The sequence below is a fragment of the Lepisma saccharinum genome, chromosome 6 (assembly GCF_977018435.1).
Source record: "Lepisma saccharinum chromosome 6, izLepSacc3.1, whole genome shotgun sequence".
NCBI classification, from domain to species: domain Eukaryota; kingdom Metazoa; phylum Arthropoda; class Insecta; order Zygentoma; family Lepismatidae; genus Lepisma; species Lepisma saccharinum.
The window spans coordinates 82,121,142-82,144,097 of record NC_139234.1 but is presented as its reverse complement, the minus strand read 5'-3'; the positions used below and the strand labels follow the sequence as shown (position 1 = coordinate 82,144,097).

Sequence of the window (22,956 nt, the reverse complement as noted above, 5' to 3'; positions counted from 1 at the left end):
CCTGTCACAGAAACCCTCTCGGCTCGGAGTTATAAACGTGCGGGCTCAAAAGAAAGGTCTGTTATGGTCAGAGCCTGACCTTCCAGGCGGGGTGGGGGGGGGTGAGTAGCGGACAGGGAACCTTGTCTTCTGTTTCTTTCGACAAAGCAACCCTCCCACCAGTAAAGTCTCAAACGGTCTACCATGCAATGGATTTGCGTTCGAAGGGGGAAATGGAATCAATATTGGCAAGACTAGGAAGAAAATTTGACATCTGTCCGGTGCGTTTTTCGAGTGACGCTGATACGGGCTCTTAAGCTTCCAAAGATTTCCTTCAGAATAACAGATTTGTTTCCCACGCAGTGTTTTCAACTCTGCTGCAAAATTACCAGAAAATAATATGTAGTATTAATTTAGGATAATTTTTAAGCGATCAAAATTTTGTTTCCGGGGGCCAGAGTTACAAGTTCCGGGGCCAGAGGCCCCCCAGGCCTCCCCTAACGACGTCCCTGGTGAATTACCTACGTCATCCTCCTTTAAAGTTGCAGGTCCTGAAGTCATTGTGTCTATTCCAAACGTAGGTCAGAAGAACAAAAGAAGATCTTCAAAACGACTTGGAACGGCAGCTATCCTAACAGAATCACCGACATAGCAGAACTGAGAGCAGAACAAACCCATGAAATAACGAAAGCAGCACCTAAGTGGAAGTTAATCTTTCCAAAGCCAAGAAACACAACAAGGCAGTAAAGAAGACAAAGTCCATATATTCAGCAAAGGAAACGTCCAATATTCCTTCTTCATCTTCCTCTTCGCAGCATAAAGGGTCCAGTGACAGTGAAAGTGTTGAAGAGGATGATCAGTGCCTCTACTGTCAGGATTTTTCTGATGAAGGTTGGATCAGGTGTCGTGTTGTGCACGATGGGCACATAATTCTAGTGCAGGTGTATCAAGCGAAGACGAAGACGCTGTTCATGTTTGTGGTTTCTGTGAAACTTAATTCTTTGAGTAACTTTACACAGTTCTGCTATTAAAACGCCCATTATGTTTCATGCTTTGATTCTAACTTAATAATGTTACAATGCGGGGTAAGACGGGCAAAAGATCTTCTTTCAAATATCACAATATATTTCAAATATTAAGTGTGTCTTTTTTTAGTTTTCACATTTTTTTACATTAACAAAGAACCAATACATATGTGAGTTCATCTTGTACATCAAATATGTGGTCAAACATTATTCAACCACTCTGACACGCCTTCCCTTACTTTGCGTATTCATAATCATGATTTATTTTCTCTTTCCATGAATTTAGCTACAAGATTTTGTATCTGAAGTGGCTGACAGGGACTTAAGTTCACAGCCTGTGGACTTTTCACAGTGGATTTGAGACTGTTACACTCGGTAAGATTGCATGAATACAATATCAATGTTTAGTTTAATGTGAATATTTCCTCACAATGTGGTTCTTCTAAGCAGCAAAAGATAGTAAAGCAACATATTCTCAGCATTTTCGTTTCTCGCTTTGTCACAAAAAGGTATAGCAAGGTAAACATCACCAATACGTTCAGAATTATCAATAAGCTGGGTTGATACCGATAGTTGAAGATCATTTGCTAGAAACGGAATATTCGTTTCTTTGTACTTAAATATATTGAAAATGCGATAGGAAATAGTGACGGCTTCAGTCGCAATGTATCAATTTGATAGATAACTCCAGATGCATGGATACATACTAGATATACTTTTGTTATTATTTATGATTGTTATTACTTTACTATAAAACAGGTTTTCTTTTTTTATTCAGTTCGTCATCAGTCTGAAGAATAATAACCGATTCTGTTTACGTACTCTATCCTCTATATCTGTGCCAGCTTTCCAAAAAATCTTCAATTTCTGCCGGATTTTTCGTCCCTTGTTCATCACAAAGTAGGCTGTGGTCAGATATAATATCTTCAGCCTCTTCTAAAATAAACACATTCCACTGGTCCACTATTTTAGACAAAAATAACACGAAATGCACGTGCATAACAATACTAGAGAACATTATATCAGATTGGTATAAAAAATGGCAACGTAAAGATCTTTGTTTGTAATCATTCTGATAGACATGCGAACACATGGATACTTCTCAAAATGTGAATTCAGTATTACAATCTATCGAACAGAGAGAGAGAGAGAGAGAGAGAGAGAGCGGGGAAGGAAAGGAGAGATTGAATTATATCATACTTGTTTTAAATAAAAAATAGTTTATAGCAATCATATATTATCTAAATAGACGACAAGCAAATTATTGTTCACCATAACCAAATATTTTAGTAATTGTGTAAATTTGTTCAGAGTTACCAAAACAATGTCAAAATTACCAAATTTAGAAAATGTTGCCATAATTTTTGTTTGTGTTTACAAAAAAGTTTAACCACACGTGTTTGTTAATTCGAATAAATCAGTTCTTTCTGTAGACGTTATTTTGGGAATATTGTATCTGGCAAGATGATCCATGCTGGAAACTCTTAAACTGAATATTGTTTAATTCGTATCAATCCCTAGGATTGTATGTTTATTTTATTAAGTCTCTCTGAACGCTTCATGTTGACCAGGGCATTCACTTGTTTTTCTCAGCTGTCTCAAGCCTTTTAGGCATGTTTACAATGCATTGTGTTGTGCCATGCAAACCTCCAGAGCATTCAGGAAACAGGTAATACTTCTGGGTTTGGTGTCAGCGGTTTGCATGGTAGCAATTATGATAATCACACGATTCGGCGATTCGGCATCGAGGAAGAGCTCGATGGCCAGGGAATATAGAGGTGAGACAAGCTGGGAAGTGACTGACTTTGGGGATTGAGTGGAGAGAGTGAAGGTGGTCAGCAGGTCAGTAGGTGAGGAGTAGTACAAGGCTCTGGTCGACAATAGGAGAGAAGCTTACAGAGGACTTCGCTATTTTCATTCAGCTAAAGACTTCACATAGACAGGTAATTATCCTACACCCAGCCATGATACAGGTTCAACGGTTCACAAAATCCAACGAGTGACCATTGTCTTTTCAGTAGTTTAATTCCTTTGTGTAATTTGTACCTTTCGCATGCCAAGCAATAACTCGTCATGTCAATGACGAGTGGTCTCATCAAGAGGATGAATGATGAGTAGTTTACATCACCCCATCAATTAGCTGGTTCAGATCCCTTCATTCTATAGAATGACACGAATTATTAAAGGACTAAATTCATTTTTAACTTAGAAACTCATTAAAATCTCAGAAATTGAATCATTCTTATGTGGCCTTATTTTTATTTTCATTTTTGGTTATGTACTGTATTATTTTCTTTACATATTTGTTCAAGTCTCTATGTTACCTGCTGTGTCTATCGCTGCGATGAGGATATGTGATGACCTGAGTAAATAGATGATGAAACAAAAATACACTCACACCTTACCAGGATTCGAATTGGGCGGCCATGGAGTACTCAAGTTTGTGTTAGTATTGCATGTAAAATATTTAATATTTTACGCAAGGGAAATTAAAATTAATATTACCTGTGATTATAGAAAATTGAGAAAAGTTTCAATTTTGTAAAAGAAAGTTTCATACAATGTCTGATCATATTTTGATGTCAACAGTGCTTGTAGATTTTTCATCATTACTCTCTAGGTTGTCGCTATTGGTACTGCATATTTAGTTATTTTGACGCAGTTCAAACAAGATGAGAAAACATGTGTTGGGACGCCGATAACCACAATTACTCCATGGATAAGTGACTTAATAAAATTGAGTTTATGATGTCGAGTTGCCCGGGTTCCTCTGGCTGAGACAATAAGCCAATGCTTATTATCGCAGACTTCGTCATATGATATGTTACTGGGAACCAAATTTCGGTCTCATAAATCCATTTTTCAAAGAAGCGACACTATCTGCTAATTTCTGGGATTAGCCGATATAAAATGTCAGGAGCACAGAGAGAGAACATAGCGGGGTACATACAGTTCGGGGCGCCGCCGCATTGCGGAGGTTGCGGGGCCGGCCGCTACTCCACTGGACTCTCATATGTAACTCAAAATTCTGTTCTCGTTTCTGTAAGTCGTATCAAGTTTTCAGTACAAGTACTTATTACGTAAGGTGCCTGAACCCAATATGGCCTATTTGCTGTTTCCAAGTAGTTATATGGTTAATTCAACAGATGACGATAGTATGTCATTTAGGCTGTCCGAATGACGTAATTGAACCTGTTGGCTGTGCCTATCGTACAGTAACTTGAGGACAAAAAAGCAAAATAGCTGGACCTCGTGTTTGTGTTCTACGTGATTTAATATTGCATATGGAAATTATTACTTACTGCACCCTCCAAGTACTAGGTGTTTAGGGTATAGCTATATCTCTAGTACATATTATGATAGCTCATAATTTGTACTTTACAACAATGTACTTAGTTTAGACTTTAATCTAAAGTACTGTTTATAACAAATGGTAAAAGGTGGACTCAATATGGCCTCATAGGAATATATCGTGAAGGACATGCGCAAATGTGACATTTGTTTCTAGTATAGAGTGTGTAGATCTTATTAAGGATGAAAAAAGACCTTTCATTTTGCCAAACTGTGATGTGTATCCCACGGTCTTCTGGTAACAAATTGTTACATGTTACTCCTGTTTATTGATTTTTAAACAATGTTATTTCTTTGTTCAAATCTCATATGTCATTCTGTAAATAAAATGTATGTATATCAATATACTTATCCCCAATAAAAACAATATTGTTGTACTTTCATTACAATATATGTCATGTTGCATATTTTGATGTGAAAGAACAAAATATATGACTAGGCCATATTGGGTATATAGTATGTGCCAAATATAGCCTAAACGTAACTTTTTAATAAAATCTTCCTTACATCCATATTATTATTTAGAATTAGCTCTAAGTTTCAGTAAACGTCCAAAATGTTCCATCTTTTGATTCTTGCGATTAGTTTTACCTTTCTGACTTTGTACACCATTGAAAACAATCGCACACTTTAGGTAGGCCATATTGGGTTCAGGTACCTTAATATCTACTACATGATGATGTGATACAATTTATGAAGTGAAGACTGGCAATATTTTAAGTTGCATTTGGGAAATCGGAAGTTGTCAAAACAAGAAATCCATGTCCGGTGTTCTGATGACATATTTCACTATTTATTGAGAAGGTATGATTATAAGTAGATCTTTACGCTGTAACCACCAACGTTCCGTACCACGAGCCGCCACTACAATTACTTCAATTTGTAGACCAACTTAATCAAAACTGGCAAAGGATCTAGCTATTAATAGAACAAAGAGTGCAGTGACATACAAAATACAGGATTAGCCTAAAATAAATAGACAGTTTAAACGATTTATAAATTAAAATTTGTTTGTTACATCGAAAAGCATTTTGTACTGTTGTATGGAGAAAGTCTTCAAGTTTACGACCTCCTCTTTTCGTTTGTCTTTGTGACGTCAGCATCACGTGAGCACCCTTGACGTAAGTCGAGCCGTATGGTATCTGTCGTGTTACAAAAGGGTCACTCATGGAACACTTGTAACTTACCAATGTAAACTTCAGGACGTACTCTTCAAACCATGTAAGTATTTCAGCCATATTAATAAAAACTCTTCTTTCTGTAAAACTTTGAAAGTGTCTATTTCCTTTAGGCTAACCCTGTTACTTGAACATTATCCATTGTCTAGTGTTTTAAGCTATACTTAACACCACGTTTTGAGAAAGCACCTTTTCTCTCGTATTCAGGTGGAATTTCTTTTGCTGTAGGTGGGAATCGAACCCACGACAGACCTGTGCTTTTTACTACAAATCCAGTGCTTTAACCAATTACTCCATGACGGTATAATTCCACTTAATGTATGTCCCTTGCTTTGGGCTAATCAGTGAGAAGTGAAGTTCCTTCCGAAAAAGCTCCCTCTTCGACCTTCCTTACGTCATAGCCACACCCATTGAATTAACAATACCATCTATAAGCAAAACAACATAACAAACCATTGTTAAAGACCAAGCATATGACTATTTGTTACTCCTTTTGATCTGGAACATATAACTTGATTGATTGATTGACTGAGTTTTGTTGTAAATCCACTTTTATGCACAGATAGAGTTTGAGTTGCTGTTTTAAGTCCACTTTATGCAAAGTAAGGCTAATCGGGACTGGGCCTACAGTTTAATGTGGGATCCGAACCACTTGTGCCTCCACCGAGTATCGAACCCGGGACCCCTTGATTACAAGGTAATGACGCAACAACTGCGCCTTTCGGGAGGCCCCCTATGCACAGATCGACTAATTGAGACTGGACCTACAGTTTAAAGTGGGATCCGCATCACTATGTATCGAACTTGGAACCACTTGATTACAATTGAACATACCTACAATACATAACCCTCAAACATTGATTTGATAATCCCACAAAGACATGGAACATTCAAAGAGTGGTGAAATATATTCCAATACGTGATATTTTGAAATTATTTATTTACAATTCAATAGGAGTGTGGCAACGGAAAAATGTCTGACACGTGACTACAGAGGAATGTAACTGGATTCTTTCAAACAGGCAAATGCTCCAATGGGAGCGAAAGACCTAAAATGGCGTCAGGTGTGGGAAAGCAGCTTCGGTCTTCTCAGGGCTTTAGAATGGAACTGAAAATTAAATAAAAATATCCATTAGTCATGAAATGTCATCAACTACATTCATTAAATAACGCAAGCACATTGTAGTTTAAGCCGGCCCCCGGGCGTTGTGATTTGAACATAGCGCTACGACGCCAGGCGTCCCGGGTTAGAATCCCGCCCTAGGCATGGCTGTTTGTGAGTGTTCATTCATCAATTTCATCTTATAATCACTCATCCCCATCTTCGCAAATTAGCCAAAAGTGGCACAAAAGCGAAATAAAATGAAGCAAATCAGTCACATTGTAGATTACGAAATTAGACTTCTCTTCTGGTAAAGGGCATAAAAAGAATAGAGAACATGGAAGCCAAACAGCCAATCAGCTGCATTCACAACTCAAATGGAGCTAACCGCCTGCGCGGTAAAGTTTTAATCGAAATAGAAAGCAGTTATTACATCACATTGATTAATTCATAAGACAATGGTTATGTTTCTGGACATAGGATCTGTTTGTTATAGATCATTTTAAGGAACATGAATAAGGAACATATTATCTTAACAATTCTATTCCTTTGATGCGATTTATTACAAATACACCGATTTTCATAAATTGTTTTATTTACTGAGTCATAAATTTCAGCTGGTAGATGCATCCTTGTTCTCATAATTCTGCACCATACATTATAAATTGGTCTCTTTCGTGTAATTTTGGCATTTGCAATTGTTTAATGTACAGGCGTACTCACTTATGTGTAAAAGGGAGGAGGGGTGCACCTAATGAAAAAAACACAGGTTTAGGAATTATAGCTTTCCTAGCTACGAGATTCGATCTTGTTACCATCCAGGTTATCTTATTAAGCCTTGTTTCCATGATATGAAAAACTCAATATGCCGACCAAGGCAGAATTTTTTTTATTATAAAACATAAAACATAAACGAATATTTTTATAGTTTTTATTAATAACTTACTCTTTTTTAACGTGATATCATATTTTTCAACGTGGCTAGTAAATATGGTACTTTGTTTTGTATACACGCATTTATCGAAAAGAATTGTTAATACAAATAATATTATGTCTTCTGTTTTATGTGTCGCAACCACTAGGGTTTTTTATTTACAGTAATTGTGATTTGAAATTGTTATTGTCAAGAAAAAAATGGAAAATGTCTCCTTAATGCAATGAAAACATACGTTAATATTACGTTCGCTCTGCACACTCGATCCTCCCCCTCCCCCTCTCTTCTCTGTCGCTATGCGCTGCCTTGCTCCAGAGATACCCGGGACAGGGTGTAAGAAGCTCTTCGCCGAAAATAACATTGGGCATAAGACCAAAGCTTATTTGCCAGGATAAAGGAAGCTCGAGTTGAAATTAATATTCGACAATTAGAATTCAGCCTACACATGACCCCACCAAGAGATTAGAAAACAAATTAAATACATCAGGAAGCTCTATCTACCATTCTCAAAAGCGTCGTAGAGTTGGGCAACGCACATAGAATTAGGAAGAGCAGTGAGTAATAGAGGAAAGAGAAAGATTTTCTGTCTTTTCTCTTCTCTCTCTCTCTCTCTCTCTCTGTCTCTTTATCTCTCTCTCTCCTCTCTCCTTCGCTCTGAGAGAGGGAAATCTTCTCTCTTTCCATCTTTTCTTTCTATCTTCCTTCTTTCTTTCTTCTCTTCCTTCTAAAGAGAGAGAGAGAGAGAAAACGGAGAGAAAGAGAGGGAGTGAGAGAAAGATGGGGAGAAATAGATGAGAAGAAAGGAAGAGAGAGAGAGTGAAAGAAAGAAGATATATATATATATATAAAGGGTGATCCATAAAGAACGCCCGATTTGTCGTTGCTATAAATGAAATTTATTTTTGGAAAAAAGCACAAAACACATACCATTCTCTTCAGGAGATATTAAGGTTTAAACATGGAAAACAATATCAGGCATGTGACCCCCATACTAGCCCTACACGCAATCACTCGGTCCATGAAATTCACCATGAGCCGAACCCACATTTCCCCATCAAGTGTGTTGAGGACACGTCGAATTTCTTGCTTAAGTTCCAACAAATTTAGGGGTTTGTTCTGGTAAACTTGTGACTTGGTGTACCCCCATAAGAAAAAGTCACATGGTGTCAAGTCACAAGATCGAGGTGGGAAGGTTTGGTCTCCTCGCAACGAGATTATTCTGTCCGGGAACTTCTCACGCAGCAGATCGATTGTTTCTTCTGAAGTGTGGCAAGTTGCGCCGTCTTGTTGGAACCATACATTTTCGATGTTCATTTGATCCAAACGAAGCCAAAGAAAATCAGTTAGCATTGCACGGTAACGAATTCCATTCACTGTCAGAGCATTTCCTTCTTCGTCTTCAAAAAAGTAAGGACCGGCCAAACCCCCACTCCAAATCCCACACCAAACCGTAACTCTCTGAGGATGCATTTCCTTTTCCTGAATCACTCTTGGGTTCTCAGATCCCCATATTCGGCAATTCTGCTTGTTTACGAACCCGTTTAAATGAAAATGAGCTTCATCGCTGAAAATGATGCGCTTTGCGAAACCCTCGTTCTCTCGTTCCCTTTCAAGGATCCAGTCAACAAATTGCCGTCGTTTTCCATGATCCGCTGGTTTCAGTTCCTGTGTTAACTGTACTTTGTACGCGTGCAAGTGCAGATCTTTCGTCAAGATTCTTTGCATTGTTGTTGGCGCCATATGCAGTTCTTGAGCACGACGGCGATACGATTTTGCAGGACTCACAGCAACAGTATCATGCACAACCAGTGGCGGATTACCAAATAGGCCCACTAGGCACGTGCCTAGGGGCGGCAACTCTTGGGGGCGGCAAATCTTTTTTCCAGAACATCAAGAATAATAAAAAATGTCTTACGTACACAGTGACAATTTAGACCCATGAAACCAATGTTTCAAATCAACGGTTTGCAAAACTTTCGCTTCATACGAAAGAAACCTTGATGTATCGGATTTATGTGTTATCAAGAAATGTTTCGTCTGCTCTGCCTCCTTCAGGCGCCAATCAATTTGTTTTTAACCCATGCTGTGGCTTTTATCGCTTAAAATGGTTTGTTTTTGTAAATACATTCCACTAAGCGTTTGTTAATGGCCAGGCAGGAAAGAAGACTGATTGTTTGAAACTCGCATCTGTAACAATGCCAGTCTTAAAAAAAAATAAACACACAAACACTGCTGATAAGTGAGTGAGTGAGTGCAGCTTTCGCGTGGACCGCAACTAGTTTTTATCTTACTGTATTCTCTGGCTGGTGCATTCAGTTTGTTGCTAGTGCGTTTGCGATTTGATGTTTTTTTTTTTTGTTTTTGTTTATGCAGCAGGCAGCATGAAGTGAACAAAGTTAAGTGGGGCGGCTTATCGTAAACTTGAAAACGAAAAGCGTGAGAGAAGCAACCTTACAGAAAAAGCTTGGTACAGTGGATACGTTTTTTAAGCGAAAGGAACAAGTGATTTCCGAAAGCAGTTCAAAAATTGAAGTGAAAGCGGCTACATCGAGTGAACTCTGTGAAATGCAAAATGTCGAAAATATTGTGGGTTTAGTGGAGGAAGAAAGTGCACCTCAAGTAGTGTCCCCTCAGTTCGTAGGAGTTCCTGATTGTGACAGTGAGAGTGCAAATTTCGTTACTGACGATCCTGCCATGTGGTGTCTGAATGAGTCTACAATTGACATTCTTCTAAGATGTGGAATTTATCAGAATGCTGAAAACGATTTTTCTAAATCGCAAAGACTCATAGCAGGTAAGACAAGATTTTTAAATAATGGTGTTTTTATTTCGTAAACTTGTAAATATCGAATCAATTTTGCGGAATTATTTGGTATATTCGTGCAGCACTAGTGCCGTTTATTGTGCATCATGCAGGTTGTTCAAGGGCAAAACAAACATCGCAACTCACTGCATTTCAGACTGGAAAAGCATTTCAAATATTCTAGCATCACACGAAAATTCTGAAGAACACAAAAACTGCGAGTTGGCACTCTTAACAAGGCAGAAATCTGTTGGGACCTTGGAGAACCATTTTCAATCACATATTCAGACGGAACTTACGTACTGGGTCAGTGTCTTAAGAAGAGTTTTTTCTGTCGTCGTAAAGAGTTGACAAGTCGCGGGCTTCCCTTACGTGGTCAAAGGTAAAAAGAAGGTAAAGTGCTCTCCTGTGCTTAGCACCACGCCATGAAGGCGTATAGGGGGTGGGGGTAACGCCCCACACTTTCTTGATCCGGTCATGAGTGGAGATGATGTGATCAGCATCACGCCCCTGACAGCCTTTAACCCCCAGGGTTTACCCCAGGTACCCATGTCATTCGACGCTGGGTGGGCGCCGGGGCCGCTTCCAACGTTAGAAAAGTTCCCGGATTTAAACCGGCCGGGGATCGAACCCGGGACCTTGAGTATGGTAGTCAGATGTTACCGACTGAGCCACCGCGGCCACACGAAGAAAAAATCCATTCTCTGCACAACGGGCAATACATGATGTCTCTAGAGCTTATTGCCGAGTTTGATCCATTTCTTGCAGAACACATTGAACGGTACGGAAATCCGGGGAAAGGTCATACAAGCTACTTGTTTTCTACAATTTGTGATGAAGTTATTGAACTGCTTGCTGATAGAGTGAGAAAAGAAATTATTAATGAAATATATTATATTAGCCTGTAAAAATACTGCAAATAAGTTACTACTTTTCTTTTGAGAAGGGCGCACATTAAGTTTGTGCCTAGGGGCGGCGAGGAAGCTTAATCCGCCACTGTGCACAACAGCAACGTTTGCTTCACTCCGGCGACTTCGAGCGTGTCCAGGGCTTTTGATGTCTTCTGTTGATCCAGTTTCTTCAAATTTCTTGATCAACCTACGAACAGTTGATTCGTTCCATGCATGAAGATGACCAAGTATCGTACGGAGTTTTCGAACAGTCACCGCGAAACTTTCATCATTCTTGTAGTTCGTTTTGACAATCAAAACTCGCTGTTTCTTACTGTACCTTTCCATGGCGTTAGCAACACACACAAACAGTAGAACAACTGAAACGCTTCTCAACACAAAATCTCAATGATAACTGATAACAAGTATCGCACCAACAATGCTGCCAACCAAACAAAAAAAAATATGGCGTCCTTTTCAAATCCGGCGTTCTTTATGGATAACCCTTTATATATATATACACACACACACTCTTTTCCTTCTGTCTCTCTCTCTCTTACTCTCTCTCTCTCTCTCTCAATCATTTGTATATGAAAGCATGGTTGTTAAAGGTCCAGAAATTTAAAATAAATTCAATTCCGGTCCAGGAGAGAAAATCAGCAACCGTAATGGTTTATATGTAAACAGTGGACAGTAAATAACCTTTTCATCTGTAAGGTATTTCAATTCGGTCCAGGAACCTTTTTTCCGAATCAATTTAAATACGGTCTAGGAACATTTATTCAATGAAGCAACACGCAACTTGGACCGAATTTAAATTGTGTGAGAAAAAGATGTTCCGGGACCCAATAGAACGCTTTAGAATTTACGGCATCCTGGAACTTTAACAACCCTGCATGAAAGCTCTCCTTACCTTGGTCACTCTTCCGCTGGAACTCCATCATTCTCTCCTGGAAATTCGTCGGGTTTAGGTGTAAAATCTGGGTAATCTCCTGGTTCACCACAGGGGGGTGGAGGAGGGCAGAAGCACCCCTCGCCGCCGGGTGGTGGTGGTGGTGGTCCCCTTCCTTGACCTCGTCCGTGAGGAGGTGGTCCTCCAGGACCTCCTCTGGGTCCCCCTGGACCTCCTCTGGGTCCCCCTCGCCCTCCTGTACCCTCACCTTCGTCTTCAGAACCACTTTCTTCTTCTTGCGGGCGGCCAGAAATGCTTGCAATCTGTAACAAGCAATAGAAAATAAAATATATTAGACAAAAGCATTTCCCTTAAAATCTTGACTAGCATACATGCTATGTAAGTGTTTCCAAAAAACTTATAGAAGATAGTACTTTTCACGGAAACATTTCATGTAACATTTCGGTTAGCTTTTGAGATTACAATGTGTAATAGATACAGTACGAAAGGCACGTCGAGTTACGCCATCTTTGGCAAGTGCACGGTGTTCAAAATTGAAAACACCTAATGATCATTCATGCGTGTACTGTATACGTTGTAAAGTATGTATTTAGGCAGTGCCATTGCTTTTGTATCTAATAACGTTTTATACGAAACTTTATTCCTCTCGGTTGAATAGTTATCGGCTTTTAAAAATGTGAAGTGATACATTGTTTAAAGCTCACGCGGCGGCCATTATATCTGCACTCGTGACCTAGAGGTCGCTTCTGATTGGTTATGCTATATAAAATGCTACGGAGAGTGTGTGTTGCTGTTTTAAGTCCACTTTATGCACATTAAGGTTAATTGGGACTGGACCTACAGTTTAAAGTGGAATCCGAACCACTATATGCCTCCACCGGGTATCGAACCCGGGATCCTTTCATTACAAGACGACGACGCAACCACTGCGCCATCGGGGAGGCTCAAAATGCTACGTAAATAGGACGGAAGCTATCCTTGAGAAATGTTAATATCATCTATCTGAATCGATGATCGGTTAGTTCGTATGAACTTTTCAGCCTGATCGCTACCAGTGCGTAGTTAGAGATCGGTTAATTCATTGAACTCTCCAACCTAACTACTGCCTATTTTTGTGGGAGTAGGAAAAGGTTTATTGACCCTTGAGAAGTGCAACGAAATATGCCATGCCACCTGAAATTTTTCACTTTACACAGTAGCATTCTGGTCACAACATAAATATTAAGACAAATGCTAAGGAAAATGCTTTCACCTAAAGCGAGCCTTAGTTAAGGGTTTCGCTCTGTACTCAATGCGTCGTTTTCATAAAGCTAATGTTCAAAATTCGAGACTTCCTTCCGCACCCTTGAAGAGGAAGATCGTATGATTCGCATACGCTATTGACTATACATTTTGTAGTAACCTCGGAAGAAATTCTCTAGGAATAACTTGCCCCAACTCGCATGGAGGTCGGTTGGAGCAGTCATAGGCAAGAACGTCAATGTAAGCAACCGACAGTGGCGTATTCTCTATGTTAGCGCGTTTACAGAAGCTACTTTTCTCATCAATTTTTTTATATGTATATTTAGCTTTAATATAAGGAAAATTGCTTATTATATTATGAAAACTTTTAATCCAGAATTTAATTTAACTATTTAAAGAACTTAAAGACTTGTTTACGTACGCCACTGATAGTTGTATAACGCACCCTTCTGACCCTGATTGTAAGGGGATATCGAGCGAGCAGAAGTGAATGGCTATTTAAAAATGTTAGTGTCTGCTGCCACGTTCTTTTTCTGCTAACCTCAAAAGAGACATGCGCGTGCCAGCAGATTCGGTCTGTGTTTTATCGTGATTGCATCATGCTATGTATGCAATTACGTCTGTAACACATACTGTGAAGTTGTAGCGATTACATTCACAAAAATGTTTTAAGATTAGGTCCCTCAGAATTCTTCTAATAATAAACCTAAATGCTCTCGTAGTTAGGTTAGGTTCTGTTAGCATTAAAATAATATCGCTAAATGCTTTCTAAAGAAAAAGGTTCTAAATTACGTGTACATTCATTCCCACTAGTCATAAACTTGCATTTTTCTCGTCTTCATCTGTTCTTAAGATTTGTAACACCCTCTTAGCAGACGAATTACGTGTCAGGAGCAAATTTGACGCTCATTCTTACTGCTGACACGCGCGTGGCAGCAGACTCGGCCTTTAAAAATACGGGGTCTGCGTGTGGTCGGTTCATCGCTGGGAACAGTGTTGCCAGGAGAGAACTATTTGCTTCTTTCTGTGCATCGCTTGGCAGAGGCAGTATTGCTACATGAAGGAAATTCCAGGTTCATGGTGAAATGGAACATTTTATGAAAACTGTCGAAATTGCCGGATAATTTGAAATTGTATGACTCCTGTATTTGTTTTACATGCTTATCGCTACATTAGCGTTGTATTTATAGTATATCTTATTTATATAGATAGGTGGCGTATAATAAATCTATACAATGAATAAAAATTGTTCCTGTGAACCAGGTCAAATTTTCAGGATACGCCACTGGTAACCGACTCATCTTGAGGAAGTTGACCCGCGCCCTAACGCTTCTTGATGACGATGGCGGAAGATTTCGTTTAATAAAATATTCTACAGCTTTTGTCGGGTCTTAGGGCGGGCGGCCTACATGCTGGCAAGAGAAGAGCAACGAGACAACAGCGGTGGCGCTGAGAGTTACGACGTCACGGGTGGAAGTGCTGCGTACACCTCGTTCTTTAGACTTCTGTGTTTCTTATCGCGCTGAATTGGTTGCTTCCCCGCTCCCCACTTCCCTTGCCAGCATGTAGGCCCTAGCAGGGGGAGGTGAAGCTCTAATGGCCTGAGCTGTGGTCTTCGTGACGTCAGCGATGTTAGCGACATCTATTGGAAGTGCACCCAAGCTATGCGCTTCTCAGTCGCGAAGTATTTCATAGTTCTACGCTAGATGTCAGGCAATCGTCAGCTAACAGTGAAACCAATCACAACAAACATTTGCTGATCCTAGTTACATTGAACGTTTTTAGGACATCTACTTGAAAGCTTTCGCAGGAATATCTCCAGAAGAAGTCTTGAATTTTAAGCTTGTTTGTGTTTGTTTTATGCACAGATAGGATACTTGGGCTTGGCCCAGTAGGCCAAGGTGGGATCCACACCATCCAATGCCTGCAATGGACAACGATGTGGGGGTATATCTAAGATAGAAATACCTACGGAAATCATCCGAACCTGTCCTATTTTATTATTTATTATTTCAAAACACAGGAGCATGCAACAACTGGACTCACTGCTCGAGCAAACATCCCCTCATCTAAAAATTTCCACTTCGAACACTATCTCCATCAGAGTGATATCGAACCCGACACATCATGATTACATGTCAACGAACGAAGTTATCATTACGCCATCCGGGATGCGACATGGTCTTATGAATAATGTCCATTATGTAACACAGTGTTGAACTTCTTTCCTTGAATAATTTTATTTATTTATTGATTTGGTGTTTTAAGTCCACTTTCTGCACAGTAAGGCTAATTGGGACTGGACCTACAGCTTCAAGTGGGATCCGAACCACTATGTGCCTCCACCGGGTATCGAACCCGGGACCCCTTGATTACAAGACCACGACGCTACCACTTCGCCATCGGGGAGACCCTCTTTCCTTGAATAAGAAACACGATAAATCTTATCAAGTGTACCATTTGAAATATATTCCCTGGCCCTTAGTTCCCAAAGAAGACTGTAGACATCTTAAAACGGATTATTTATTAATTAGCATTAGTTGCGAATTATATCAAATCCTTGGTATTTGCTGCTTGTAATATGAAGCTTATATTACACAGCGCTTCACATTGATATTTATTTCCACAAAGCATTTACCATACTTTCTGTCATCCAGTGCTCAGCTCATTTTCTGCGGGGGGAGTTAGCAACACTCATTGAGCGTTCGCCAGCCCCCGCAATCACACCTTTGAATTTGAAATGACCGCTCGTCCGCCACCGCCAGTTGGACAATGGACATGGATGGACAAGGATCGAGGGTGCCGCGTGATGTATGGAGGCTGCTTTGCTTTTGTACTCGTTAGCAACGGCAGTTCAGTGGATGCTGTTTAAAGCACTCTTATCGTAATCTATAACTGCAAAATAAGTTATTTCGCTCATGCTTACATTGAAGAGAAGATGATATTAACAGTAGGATATTTAAAAGGTAAAAAGGGAAAACTTAGAAAATTTTTTAAATACATTGTTTGGTACAATCCCTCCCCTCCATTTTCTCTGCCCAGCCTACCATCTAGCGTGCCCACAGAGAAGCAAATCGGCAACATAGTTTGGTGCACTGCCAATAGATGTCGCTAGTTTCGCCCGTGACGTATTAAGACCACAGATTATAACATTCGCAAGTCTCTCTTAGTAGTTTGTCTATGATGTAGGCCGTAAGACCAGACGAGAGCTATAGGAAGCGAGAATGGGATCAGTCAAGGCAGCGACGTTGAATGGCTAGAGGAGCCAGAGGACCATGCCACCGAGGGCTACTGTCGTCAAGTTGGGCAGGTAAACGCACCATCCTCTTCGCCAAATCTATTGTGATGCATGACGGAGCTTTCTCTGTTGTAAGTGTGCTCTGTCTCTTAAATTTGTCGTTGTAATAAACTAATGATTCGAACACCCGAGAAGGATACGTTTTGTATTAAGTCCACGCGGAACAGCTTCAGTGTCCAGCCAAACACGAGGGGTCTAGGAAGACCCTGATTCACCCCTTCCACATTGAGCTTTCCCCGCGTTGTGCTGGAGAAGGAGAGGTCTGTGTTCTGGATGGTTGTAGAAGAGGGAGAAAAGTTAGCATTGCGGTTATGTGGATATTATTATTATGGGAAAAGTCGAAACTTCCATTTGATGAGCAGTAAGTAACTTGAAGTTGAAGTTATTGTTGATTTTCTTTTCTCCATAAGTAATACATGGGATTCTGTAAATAGTAATTCATCATATGTTTTACAGATCGTATTTAGCATAATAATCAACTTAAAAACCGCTTCCACTTTCAACATGGGAAAAAAATCTTATTCTCTGCACAATGGGATTTTCTTCATAGGCCTTGAGCCAGACAAGTTGTCGGTACCACTCGGGGGAATGGGTTCCAATATGATTTTTTGGTTAGGTTGGGATGCCTGGAGATGGAAAATATGTGATAACATGTCATAACTCTTTTCCGTCTGTGTGTTCTCTCTCCACTTCCCAGATACCTTGATATAATTGGAAAGTATTGATAATTTTTAATATTTTGACTTTTACTATTAGAAATGACAATTACAGTAATTCTGATCTAAATTAATAATAATTCTGATAATAATTAAGATTATAATAATTACACCAATCAAAATATGTGAATATTTTTATAATTTAAATCACCATTACTGGATTCAATTGACTATTTAATTTGCCCATCACTAATGCCGATATATGTGAATTAACAACTGAAGTGCGCAGCTGTAAGAATGACAGTTACAGTCCAAGGACAGTGTAAGAGTTTATTGAGGAACGTGGGCAAGTGGTACAATATCTCGAAAGTGTAATTTACGTGAATCAATGGCGTGGAGAGCCATAGAAAGGATGGAAGGTAGACAGACAGCGAGAGGTATCTGTAGCCCTTGGAGTGTCTCAAAGTGCCATTTCTAGCCTGTAGACTCGGTTCCAAACAACGGTAAATGTGCGACAAAGGCAAGGTCAAGGCCGTCCGCGAGCAACAACACCAAGAGACAACGGATACCTCTTGGTAATAACCGATTGGAACAGATGGCAGAATGCAACGAAACTACAACATGCCACTCTCACAGTAATAGGGGGCATATGCCATCTCAAACTGCCTGCAATCATTTTCTTAAAGATGGCCTCTATGCATATAGACTCATGGTGTGTGTTCCATCACCGTACAGCTTTTAGTCCATAGAAACTTGGCTGTAGAACATCGCAATTGGGGCCACAACGAATGGGGTTGAACGGTGTTCTCCGATGAGTTGCGGTTCAGCCTCCAGACTTACAATAGACGTGCCTAATCTGGAGGATATGTGGAACAAGCTATAACCCTGCTTTTGTGCAAGAAACATTATAAAATGGAGGTAGTGGACTGATGGTGTGGGCTGGAATCACAATTGTGGGACGTACGGACCTCCACGTCATCCAAAATGCCAGTTGGACTGCTCTTAGATATGGGGACGAGAACCTCAGACCTCTTGCCATGCCGTGTGCAGATGCAATAGATCGTGTCCATTTCATCGGCGATAATGCTCGTCCTCACAGAGTTCTGCTAGTGCACAACGTGTCAGAGGACGAGGGAATCGATAGTATGGAGTGGCCAGCGTGATGATGGACTTAAATTCCATACAGAGAATGTCTGGGATGCACTTGGCAGACGCATTGTGGGTAGGATGGCACCTTCCTCAACTCTTCCAGAGTTGAAATTTCCCAAAGTGAAGAGAGCTCTCTTCGATAACCTCATCGAGTCCATGCCACACAGATGTGCAGCGGTGTTGGACATTCGGGGTGAGTTACTGCTGTGACCCTGTCCGTTTATGAGTTGTTCTATTGAAACACACATTGGTCTAGTGACTCACATCATGTGAGCATTGGTTGAAGCGACTGAAGGGTCTTTCTGTTATCTGTACTAATCCATACTCTACTGTATCTGTTCTCTGAATGTTCTTTCAATTGCATAAACATGGTTTTCGTCTAGTTCGTTCTGATCCTCTCTTGATCCAAGAAGAAGACAGTTGATAGTAATGGCAGGTCAATTATCAGATAGATACTATGTGCTCGAATTATTGTGATAGCACAGAATCGGAATCTTCAAATGGGCTTTCTTTAAGAACCATTATCGTGGGCTTCAGAGTCATACTTGAAGAAAATGTCTGGAAATTCATTGATGGTATGGCTCTTATTCAGAAAGTAAAAGAAGAGGAGTTAAACTTTCCTGAGGTGTATCAGCTTTTTCCATTACCTTGCGGCAGGAAATAGGAGTCGAAGAATCGATTTCTGTTTGATACGTACAATGAGACGTCTATAAAGAACATCGAAAGGACAATCACATGGGAAGAACTCGGGCACTAGTCACAGAGCATCTCTATATCCCAGATTGTCAGAAAGTGAAGGAAATTCCTAAGTCACGTAATAAATAAAACAACTCTAATTGCATATCTTGTTAACGAATGTAGGAAATCAGAGCATTTTGAAAAAAACGTTTGAATACAAAACTTCGCTAACTGTGGAGATAAATGCAAAATCATATCTGAAGGGAGTCCCAAAGTGCTCAATCTCAACAGTACACATGAAGAGATGGTAATTTGTTGGTGAATACTGCCACTGCTAATGAGGGTTATGAAGTGGTAATGAGAGGCTCAGATGACACAAATGCGTGTATTATGTGTATGAGATTCCATGAAAGAATCATGGTTAAATTGTTTCTGAAATATAGTACCAAAATACCCATAATGGTTCTTGACATTAGAAAAGAAGCTTCAATTCTTAATAAAAATGTTTGTCTAGATATGATAAGTCTCCATACATATTTGCAGGAAAATTAATCAAGGGGTCCCAGGTTCGATACCCGGTGGAGGCACATATTGATTCAGATTCCACTTTAAACTGTAGGTCCAGTCCCGATTAGCCTTACTGTGCATAAAGTGGACTTAAAACATTAAATCAACCAACCAACCAACCAACATTTGCAGGAAAAGGAAAAGTTAAGTGCATTGAACATCCTTCCTGCCAACAGACGTACACAGGAAAAATTTTCGCAGCCTCGCAGATCAATGAGACTCTCAATGAAGAAGTAATGGGCAAATTGTAGTTCTCGTTCTTATTGTATGCTCCAAAATATTCCATGCATTATGTGAATGACATGGCATGTCTATTCTGTACAAAGGAGGGTGAGATAGACATTCATCAACTTACACCTTGGAGGGACTGTCTCAAGAAACATGCTTAACGTGCGATTATCAAGCCGCTATAAGCAAGAGATGTCTTCTGAATGATCCACGTACACCTAGTCCAAGTTGGAGAAGTTGAACATCGAAAAACACGATGGAGCAGAGCAGCTGGTAGTGGATTGGATGGAGTGGGAGTCAGCACCTCAAACTGTTTTAGATCTACTAGCTTGCAACTCCATTAGAAACTGCCTCCCCTATGGCACAGTGGTATCATCATTGCCTTGAAATCAAGAAGTCCCGGGTTCGATACCCGGTGGAGGCACATAGTTGTTTGGATCTCACTTTAAACTGTAGGTCCAGTCCAAATTAGTCTTACTGTGCATAAAGTGGACTTGAAACACCAAATCAATCAATTAGAAACTACAAACTGCCAACGTATGTCTTCTGTCTAAATAACATCAGGTGCACTGAATAGTGCAGTCTACCCACATGCGAAAATCAATGAGGGATAACACCTATTCAGAAGATATGTATAACATATATACATGCGTATTTACGATTTAGCCACTATTATTATTGAAAATTGTAAGTAAAACTTAAGCATTTAATCTATGTCAATATATAAGCAATAAAGTTATTATTATTATTATTATTATTATTATTAAAAGGATTATATTAATATTATTACACTTAATAATTATAATTATTATAAAATAATATTGAATTTAATAAGTCTGTTGAAATTAAATTTATTTATTCAAAAATTGTGATGAATTTATATGCTATTTATGAAAAATATGAAAAATCATTATTTTTCAGCTGAGGTTACTAACTCAATAATATTATATAAAAAGCAAAGAGTTATGAGATGCTATCACACATTTTCCAGTTCCAGGCATACACACCTTGCAAGAAAATCATATGACAACCCATCCCCCCCGAATGGTATCGATCGCCTAAATTTGAGGTCCTGGCTCATGGACTATCGGTACGATTACCTATTCCGACGATATTGAAATGAATGCACACCTGGTACGAAACTGTCCTTCGTCGATTTAAGTTCATGGAACCTTGACCCTAGCATTTATTAAAATTGTCTATACAGATAGGCCACAAAGTACTTTACCACTAATATGTGTGTATAAGCAGTAAAATAGTAAGTAGTAAAGTTTATATTTATGTACATGCGTGCGTGTGTCATCATGGTGGAATGTAACAACTGTACACCAATAGAGTACAATAGAGTCAGTGTAAAACACAAATAAAAGAATGGAAGTCATTCATAAATAGAAAAGAAAAACTAAGACATATATGAAAATTATTACTCCAAATAATTATCTACTTAAATTAAGATACTAATACTTTTGTTTATTGTTAGTATTCATAGATTGTATGATAATAAAAGAAAACAATTTAAAGTTCGATTATTCCCTTTTCTTCCCTTAATATTAGAACATTTGTGGATTAAAGGAAATTAACGTTAACTTTTGACGACCATCAGTTAAACGGAGATCAAACTGCCCGTAGCTCATGAATTAAATTCGTTCTACGGTTGAGAGCTTATCTAAAATAAAGTGACAGTAAAACTAACTTACAGTTAAGTAACATTTCTAAATTTGAATCTGTGAGTTATTTTCTCAGCAAAGGAAATATAATCCACTTATTTTCAGAAAAGGAACTTTCTGAAGACTGTTTTAATAGTGAGACGTGAACCAACAAGCTTGAATTGAATAACTTGACTAGATAAAAACTTACCAGCATGAAGGCGAGTGTTAGGAACAAGAGTTCTTTGAATAGTGACATGATGCTGAAAAGAAAAATAACTCACAATTTATGATGACATTCTTAAACTGTAAAGTTGATAAAAAATATGATAAGTTCAAAACATGTAATGTACGAGGCGTGTCAGGAAAGTAAAGATACAACGAATATATATCTTAGGAAAAACATGTAAGGCATAAGTTGACAAAACTAACAGTAACCATGATCCTCACTCTTTCCAGCGGACATTCATCGTAAAATTATGAATCATTATAATTATGAATCATCAAAATGTGACGAAGTGTTGTCGTGCCTTTGTTGACGATGAATGTCTGCTCCTTTTTCGACATTTCCCTGGAGAAACCACATCACAGCCTGCACTTACCATTTGGCGGGATTCTTTACCGCCGCAGCCATTTCCAGCAACTGTGACTCGCACAAGACTCAGGGCAACACTGCGAATGAACGCTACTGGAAAGAGTGAGGATCAAGGTTATTGTGAGTGTTGTCAACTTATGCCCTACATATTTTCCCTAAGATATATATCCGTTGTATCTGTATTTTCCTGACACGCCTCGTAAATTTACGTTAATTCAACAAAGATTTGGAAAATTTTCTAAACAACCCGATATTCTTTGTGAAGACAGAATGACATTAGGTTGTGAAGTAATTGGCGTTTTGCTACTAATTCGTGTTTCTGATTTAAATGTCCTCCTTATATTTAATTGTATATATTAACTTCATTCATGGTAAATCATGAAATTCGGTGTCATTTACTCATGTATCGTTTCTGTTTAAATTGTCCTGTTATTCATAATTGTGTTTATTCATTTTGTTCCTCTTAAATCATTTAGTGTCATTAATTTATGTACTCTTTCTGTTGTAATTGGAAATATTTTATGTATCCATTTCATAGGTCAATACTCTTCAATACATGTGCATGTTTCTATTTCATAATGTTTTCACACAAGTCACAAAGGCTATGGCAATGAATTGAAGAATTTGGATGTAATATTTATTTTTCGAGTAAGGGGAACTCTATCCACCGTATTTTCCGGAGTACAAGACGCACTTTCTTACCTTAGAAATTAGTCTATAAA

The 22,956-nt window shown here is 39.1% G+C and overlaps 1 protein-coding gene across 1 annotated transcript in view; it reads right to left on the bottom strand.

Annotated features, from left to right (window-relative positions):
- Window positions 1-6,518: 6,518 nt before the first annotated feature.
- The window catches only part of LOC145989476 (uncharacterized), a 33,900-nt gene continuing 17,462 nt past the window's right edge, over window positions 6,519-22,956 (bottom strand). The window contains exons 2-4 of the mRNA XM_083124824.1: window positions 21,851-21,902; window positions 12,176-12,477; window positions 6,519-6,641 (exon numbers count right to left, since the gene is read on the bottom strand). Of these exons, the coding sequence (XP_082980950.1) occupies window positions 12,181-12,477; window positions 21,851-21,902 (349 nt within the window). The 3' untranslated portion in view covers window positions 6,519-6,641; window positions 12,176-12,180. The remainder of the gene's footprint in view (window positions 6,642-12,175; window positions 12,478-21,850; window positions 21,903-22,956) is intronic.